At 32.0% G+C, this 8,791-nt stretch overlaps 1 protein-coding gene across 1 annotated transcript; it reads left to right on the top strand.

Annotated features, from left to right (window-relative positions):
• Nucleotides 1-564: 564 nt before the first annotated feature.
• On the top strand, nucleotides 565-4,184 carry LOC143623221 (putative recombination initiation defects 3). Its single transcript, XM_077094177.1, has 11 exons — nucleotides 565-1,020; nucleotides 1,519-1,669; nucleotides 1,747-1,881; nucleotides 2,009-2,061; nucleotides 2,150-2,344; nucleotides 2,445-2,510; nucleotides 2,593-2,639; nucleotides 2,735-2,885; nucleotides 3,512-3,593; nucleotides 3,838-3,949; nucleotides 4,051-4,184. Exons 1-10 carry the CDS (start codon nucleotides 829-831, stop codon nucleotides 3,942-3,944), a joined length of 1,179 nt encoding a protein of 392 aa, XP_076950292.1. The 5' UTR covers nucleotides 565-828; the 3' UTR covers nucleotides 3,945-3,949; nucleotides 4,051-4,184.
• The last annotated feature ends 4,607 nt before the right edge of the window (nucleotides 4,185-8,791 follow it).

The following is an 8,791-nucleotide window of genomic DNA, read 5'->3' as shown; positions in this document are numbered from 1 at the left end:
TATTACTGTGTTTTGTGATGACGTGGAACTTGGCGTGTTAATCGTCGTCTTCGTTTAGTCGGTTTTTTATGCTTATGGTGAGAAGTTTAATTTGAATAATATAGAATGTTAGCGGCTGCATATATTTTTGAAATTTTGACGATTCTGTTATGAAAACCGTGTATGTTTAGAAAACAAATTGATTATGTTTAGAGTGTGGCTGACATTGATAGGATTCCTGTTCGAAACTACAATCTCGATTGTGATAAACTGACATGGACCTTTAAATAGCTTAATACTGTGCTTTAGTGAAGAATGAACTCAGTGTAGAAAAAAATTTGCAAACTCATGTTCGTTCAGTTCATATTATGGATTGAGTTGTATATGATTGTTGCTGTTTTTAGATGCAGTTAGTTTTCTGTGTGCCGTTACAGCTGCGTGCGTGCGTATTTGAGTGTCGAACTGATATTTTAAAGTAAAATTGAGTATACGTGTACTGTTTAGTGTTAACAAGATGATTTAAACTTAGCAACATATATTATTATTAATGTCGTAACTTTAAGACTTATTAGGATTGTTCTATGTATGTAATCACTACCAAGTATTTTCTAATACCATCGATTGCTGTTCTTATTTCATTGTTATCACACACTGCGATATCACAAACATTCTCGGTCAATGTTACTGTTCTTGATTATCAATTTGAATTTCCATCATGTAAGTGTGTGATATTAGGAGGATGAGTTTATTTTATCCTTGTGTTGTGTGAAGGATTTTGACTTGGCTTTGTGATGACTGTTTCTTGTGTGTGCTCGTGTGCTTAATCGTTATGTTTAATATAGCAGTGTTATGAAATATAGGAGAGGTGTCTCGTGTAGCCTGCCAGATATGTCTTCAACTTTGAAACTCAGCCAAGTACCATCACAACAGCAGCAGCAGCGGTCACAGCAATCGTTTTCTCAGGGGATGTCATCTCAGCAAAACACTTCTTTCTCTCAGTTCTCACAGAATTCTCAAGATGACACGCTGACAAACGATCAGGTTTAACTGAATTTAAACTATATAATTATGTTTATAATATATGTCCTAAACTACTTTCACTTGTTTTATTGTATAAAATATTAACTTATGCATTCTGTCAAAAATGCATCTAAGTTAGCTTCAGATCAGTGGATTCATAAAATATAACGTTTTTGCATGCCTCAATTTGCTTTGGGTGTTAACAAGCTTAAAACATATCAAATATGATTCTCATTTCTTCATTAGTAATCTGCTTTCATAGGTAAAATAGCAGAAAAAGTATTAGTTGTAATATAACGTGACACATGAGTGACATTATGACTACTGAAAAAGATATAGTTGTGCTCTTCAACTCACCTTGTATACACCCAATAACCTAGGTGCTAAGAGCTTGAATCGTTGTGTATAATTGGTTTATCTTTTCAAATGATACAAGAGCTTAGATCGATGTATATGGACTATGGTTGACAGAAGCATCATAGTAATATATTTGTCTTTCTTGACTGAAAGTCTTTGCAGTTAATTGTTTCTCTAGAAAGAGAGAATCCTGTGAGACGATTTTCAGGCTTACCTCCAGTCAACCACACACGAGAAGAAAGTCAAATGGCAATATCAAGATCTTCCACAGCTCCAATCCGCAAATGGGGATCTGGTGTTACAGAGCAAAGAAGTAAGTTTTTGGTGCAATGCACAATTTGGCTTACACAACATGCATGGTTTTGATAATACTTTGAAATTCATTCACAGGTCAAATGAGTGAAGAATTTGAGCGCAGGATAGGAGCAATAGAAAGTTCATTAAGCAGGTTTGGATTGATGATGGAATCTCTTCAAACGGATATATTGCAAGTCAATAAAGGAACAAAAGAATTAACTATGGATAGTAAGTACATCAATCTCATAGTTTGCTGGATAAATATAATGCTTGGAAAAATATTAAAACCTGTTTACCTCAATAATAACCAATATGTTCTGATCCCTGATAACATACTATTATTGTTGACATCCAGTGGAAAGCATACGCCAAAAGTTGAATGCACAAGACAACTCCCTGCAGACAATTGTTAGAATACCTTAAATTCTCCTCATAATTTTTGTTATTTTTTCAAATGTGATTCATTTTTCTAACTCAAGTGAGTTAACATAAACAGAACAAGGGGCAAGAAGAGGTTAAATCTAGTTTACAAGGAGAACTGAAGCTGATTTCTGATCAACTCAATCAAAATATGTGTAACCAGAACTCACAAGACATTTCCATCTTGCTTTCCAGTCTACAAGAAAACATTGGAGCTTTTGTATCAAACTTACGCAACGATCTCTCCACATCCTTCGCTAACGAAATGCAGGTATGCATGTCTTATATACAAATTTAGTGTAACTTGAGATGGGAGATAATTTACAATAATATATAAATACAATCTCTAATGATTATCTGATTACTTACAGGCATTGGGATGTAAGCTTAAAGCATTGGAACAAAAGAATCCACCACCCACCCTTCTCCCATCAAAAGTATATAATTGTCAATATTTAGCTTCAGGTGTTTTAGGTGATAATACAATCTTCGTTATAACACATGTTTTGTGCAATGCAGGCTGTCAGCTTTGGGGCCAACCCTCAAGGAATAACCCCACAAAAGAAGTACGTCCATTTATTATTCAAAAGGAAATGATCACATTTTTTTGCTTTCCCGATTGTTGATTATCATTGAACTAACAAGCTGTTACTGATTACAGTCCACAAGCGCCTCCTAAGGTCCAACTGGGAACTCAGATTCCCAAGGTGGAAATGGGAACCTGGAACTCAGTAAAACGTGAAAAGGTTACGTTTGCAAATACAGATCACAGCAGAGGACACAAACAAAACAGTGTATCTCATACTCAACTGGTATTTACTATTTACTGTTTCTTTCTGCATTTTAGTTAGGGGCAATCATCCTATTTAAACTAGGACAGTTAGAGAAAAAAAAAATACTAAATAACAATGCCACCTCAATTTCTGATTCATGCTCATTTGATTTGATTTTGTTTTGTTTTGTTTTTTTTAACATCGCCATCATGATAAGCTGCATAAGTTATGGGAGTGTCTGAGGAGTATGCTTTTAGTACAATTGGCATATTTAGATAGTGAAATCGCGTGTCTTGCATGAGAGTACGAGACCGTCCTGCTGCAAATATGGCATACTAAGAAAATCATAATGCACATGCATGCTCATTTCCACACATACACAGATAAACTTGGTAATTGTAGATTGTAATTGTACTTGTATATTGATCTCAACATACTGATTACAAGGAAATATATAGTAACCATAAACATTAAATCTAGAGTCTATTCAAATCCATAACCTACATAACCTACAGTCTATTCATATTCATGACTGTCTAATATACACACACATATGCATATATGTAGATACGTATGTGTACACACACATACACATACACACAGATGTATATTTACTACATACTGCACACATGGTTAATCAAAGACATGCGGTGTATGTGATGCAGGAAAGAGAAACGAGGATTGCCATTGAATCTGATGAGGATATTGAGGGAGGCTTCGATTTCTTTTCCGGGGAAAAGGAAACAGGTAAGTACACATATTAGTTCTCGTTCTTGTTTATGCTTAGTTTGTTACATACCGCAAGTACAATAATACTCCTTCCTTCCAAAAATGTTGACTTTTAAGCATCAAAACTCGATCTATCTCCCATAGTTAAATTTAATTAGGAGATGTGGTTTGGTTCAAATAAAATAATATTAGTATAGATGGAGTTTGTTAATGGATAATGTGATGTTTAACGCATTCTAATGACATTGATTTTCTGGTAAAGATTTAGGAAGGTATTCAATTGAGAAGGCAAAGGAAGAAACCGCGCGTATTTTGAGGAAAGCGAGGAGAAGAAAGAGAAAACACTGCAATACTATAATTATAAACTGAAGATGGTGAGTACAATCAATGCTTTGGTTACTATCTACATTGAAAGTTGAAATTACCAATTTGCCCATTGGCATCGTTCTAATGTCGTCAATATTGTTGCAGGTAGGGCTGGGATTCACCAATGCACATTTCAATAGGTATGTGAGGGATATTATAAATCTAACTGTGAATACCTATACATCGACTTCTTCGGACTTATTATCATAGGAAATAATCGTTTATGTCGTTTTAGTTTTGTTTTTCCTGTTAATTTTTGTATAAAGTCGTCAAGGCTTGTTAAATTGAGACAAGTAATAGTGTGATACGCACTGGCAAAATGAAAACATGCATTTTAAAAATCATAAAAATGCAAGTTTAACTGTTTAAATAATGATGGAAATGCAAATGAAAAAACAGTATGTTACAAATTTACAATGTTAGCTTCTATGGTCATCCTAATTCCTATTTGTTCATATAGATTAGATCTGTTTGTGGTTGGGCCTTTCAGCGTAATGTCTTTTTGTGTCTGCATCTGGCCCACAAGAGCGTCTCCCCCATATTATGGGCCTTATCATAATAATGGCCTAATGGGTATGTTTTTTGGTAATATTTTTGTCGTTGGTTTGTTAATCAAATATGGAAGCTACATAGACTCGATGTCTCGATCAAAGAGTCGTTAGCCTAAACCGATATTAATGTGTGTACATTATGATATTCCTTCCCAAATGATTGAGGAATCTAGCCACATAATGGACGACGATTTCGATTTAGAGGGTGAGTGAGTGAGCCATTAAAAACAAGGGGAAAAAGCCATAAACTTGGTGTTTCACACCTATATGATATATATGAAGTACAGTTGACATCTAAACAATCTAGGGTCATAGATAGATAACACACAGTCAGTTATAATCATGATTTTTCTATAAATTTAATAAGCTGAAATAAATAGTTATAATTACTTAAATATAATTTGAGGCAACAATCTTTTTTAAGGATATGTGACTTTATAAATTGAATAAAAAAACGGGTAATGTTATACTAATTGATCATATCTTTCTTATCTTAGAACCTACAAACAAAAATAAGTTGTAAACCTTTAACTAATAAAAGAATGGGCCTTGGACCTAAAAAAAATTAGACAAGAGATTTTAACCCTTTCATGTAATGTTCATTAAACTAACATATAGCTGATAGTGATGTGCATGTGACAACTTTATCTCACGTTGGTGTAACTTAACGACTAGACAAATATTATTTGAAAACTTACTAAAAAATAGATATATTTTGATCAAAAGTAGAACTTGGATGTCTTTTAACTTTAATTAGCAAAAACAATTTCTTATGAGTTGTAATGCGTATCCTTTATTTTGCCCTCAAATATTCAAATCAAAAGACAAATGGCGAGCGACATAGGCATTAAAATTGAAAAATAATTGAGATCGACAACACCAAATGTTTGTAATTGACTGGACAACTGGCTGGCTAGCGGCTCTACCGTGCATAGAATCGCCCCTGTGGAGTAATTGATTTTAACTTGAGTGTTTGTTTGTTTCTTTTTTTTTTCTGAATTTTTTTTTATCTCCTTGAGGTGGTCACATGGGTAGCCTACTGGCCTTCTAATTGAATTTTAAGGTTTGTTACTTTGATTTTCATTGCAATTGATTGGCTGCTAAGATTCAATTTTAGTGATTAAATTATTTGAGTATTTCATTTACTTGTTTGATTTAGCCAACTTTAGTTTAGATAATTATATGTTGATTTTATTATGTTAGCTACTTAGCTTGAAACTTATTTAATTAGGTTATTTGGTAGGAAAAAAAAAGAAAAAAAAAGGTGAAGATCTAAGAAAGTTTTGCTCAGGATTTTTATCCTCTGATTGGTATATATTATTAAAATGACATTTATAAAAAGTATAATTCATTGTGCGAAGATTGTATTGGGTTACTATTATACAATACGAAAAGTGTGTTGGTTTGTCATTTCAATTGTGTTACCAATATGTGATGGTTATTTATAACTTTATCATATAACCAGTACGACCTTGTAGTTATATCATTATAACGACACATTGATATGATAAAATATTAAAATAACGTAGTAATACGGTATAAATACATATAAATGATCAATCAACACATTATACCATATAGCTGTGATGTATTCAGTGTGCGAAAATATATGCAAATACCATTCGCACATGAAACCTCCAACGTACACGTGACGCGTTCTCATGATTTTCTACACGACTAGGCGTTTTAAATACAATCTCCTTTGTAATGCAACCGACCTCCATATAACAAAACTCTTTGGGATTGAATTTGATCATTTGATAGACAAATAAACTCTTGTAGAACAAGATGGTCAAAGGTATGAATATAAATGCATTTTGGTCAAAGGTATCAGTAGTGGTCCTCTGTTATTGTTGTTTATAACATTTTTATAATTTACTGCACTGTCAAGATAAATTCAAGGAATCCATTAGAAAATAAAATAAGTTATATTTATGTTTTTTATAAAGTTTATGTAAAAGCTAAAAGAACTAAAAATAATATTTGATATAATGTTATGAATAATAATTTCTCACAACTCTAATATTTTGAATATATAAAAAATGTTTCTTGTTAACATTATTATTTTTATATATCATTAATTTAGGTTTATTAACTCACACACTCCCTAAATCTATGTCATATTTATACCGCACATTTATAATATGATTACAAATCCGATCATCTATTAAGTAATAATTTTACTAAATACCTTAATATCACTATGCTAAAAGCTTTTTCCATAGAGCGGGTGCCATATGGAGCGGGATCAGAAGACTCCCACGAGCTCATCTTATTCTAACTATTTCACTCCACAAAAGACTATATTGTGGTGACTTGGACCCATATGGATTAACATTATAAGAAAGAAAATAGTATATAATAATATATTAATAATATATTAATATAGTTATACACACACTTTTTATCTATTTATTTTTATAACTACATCAAATGTGGGAGGGAATGTAGTTTTTGAATCAAGATGGTTGTTGGATCTTAATGATGAGGCTAAGCTCATCATTCCATTGCTTTTCACTTTCATTTTTTTCCTTAATATGATCATTATTTACAGGATTATTAAAGAAGATTATAGTTAGATATTGTCTTTTAAGTGTTATGTACTTAACTGAAGCAATTCGAATAAGACATTTTACTGGTAAACAACGTCGCTGAAGAAGACGTTTTACTTGGATGCATATAAAAAACGAGTATCAGGCACTATATAATGCATGAAAACAGATTTTACTAGGATCACTTGAAAGCAGTGATAGCTCATTAGTAGATTCACTTTCGTTAGATGTTACATATAACATATGATTAATTTCATATATACCCTTACAAACACTAGATATACCATATATACCCACGTAAAACTTAAAATATCATATAGTCCTTACAAAATATTTAAAATATCATATATGCCCTTACCAAACAATATCATATATCCCAAATTCATTAATAACAATTTAATAAATGACAATTTTAAATTTTCTAAAATTTTAAATTTCATATATAGCAATTTTTTTAACGAACAGACCATTCTACCTCTTTCCATTACATAATGTGTTTATACTCTATGTTATTATTTTAATTTTGATTGATGTTTCTCATCTTTGACGACAACCAAATCGTCTCTCGTCACTTCTTCAAAATTACAAATCTTTCGAAGGTTTAATGGTTTGCTTGCATATAATCGAACCAGAGTAATATGGTGATTTTTTAATTGTTTTAAACGAATTGGGCATATATGTGTATATAATATATTAATAACTTTGTAAATACATATATGATATTTTAGTTTTGAATGAGTATATATGATATTTTCAATATTTACAAGAGTATATATGAAATGCCCTTGTAACATATGATAGGGAGGTTTGATTAATCCACTTATGGGTGAAATTTCCGAGCCGACACGTAAATAAACCGGGCTTAGGCTGTATATCTAACTCTTTTAATAAGCATGTCGTGTTTGGGTTGGTTTATTTAACTCGATTAATTAAGTAGGTCGACTCACCAACGCCTTTAATTAAACATGTCAACCTAAAACCAATTTATTTAAATACACCAACCTGCTAACTCGTTATCCTAGTTTTTACAATCTCACCAACCCAATTAACACATTACAACTTGATTACTGCACTCAACTTGGCATGTTTAGATATATGAATTAATTAAACAAGTCGTGTTTGTGTTACACGACTTTAAGTGTATGTGGGTTAGGATTAATGTTTTGACACAAATAAAATTCCGGTCACACAGGTTGAACCATTCAATCCACCAACTTGAAACATATCAGCCTATCAACCCGCCACGATTAAACCTAGATCATCAACACTTAGTTGTCTAAAATTCTAAATACTTAAAATTTTTAGATATCTTCTTTGTTAAACATGGCTACAGAAACTATTATTAGACTTTGTGACATAATGGCCAATAAGTTCTACAAAAGTAAACAAGAATGATTGAAATTTTGTAATGAGGGTTTTACTTTTTTTATCCTCTGAATTGTGGTGGAGACTTTTTGTATGCAATTGTAATCCAACAACACACGAGTCAAAAGAATGCGTTAAATTTCAAGGAAACCCACAACCTTCCATCAAAGTCACCTCAAATAGTATCTTTCCTTTTTCATCCCATTGTTTATTATTTTTCCTTTCCTTTCCTTTCCAGCATCTTATCTTTATAGCTCTATGATAGAATAACTGATTGATTGTGGTTTAGGGGGATGCATGTAAATTTTAAGAAAGCAGTGAATATTAATATACCGAGTCTATTTAAACACTAATGGTACAAGTACTTTTTTACAAAATAATG

The sequence above is a fragment of the Bidens hawaiensis genome, unplaced genomic scaffold, assembly GCF_021521415.1.
Source record: "Bidens hawaiensis isolate Kalapana, Puna unplaced genomic scaffold, B.hawaiensis_p1.1 tig00003356_1, whole genome shotgun sequence".
Taxonomy (NCBI): Eukaryota; Viridiplantae; Streptophyta; class Magnoliopsida; order Asterales; family Asteraceae; genus Bidens; species Bidens hawaiensis.
This window is presented reverse-complemented; position numbering and strand designations above follow the sequence as displayed.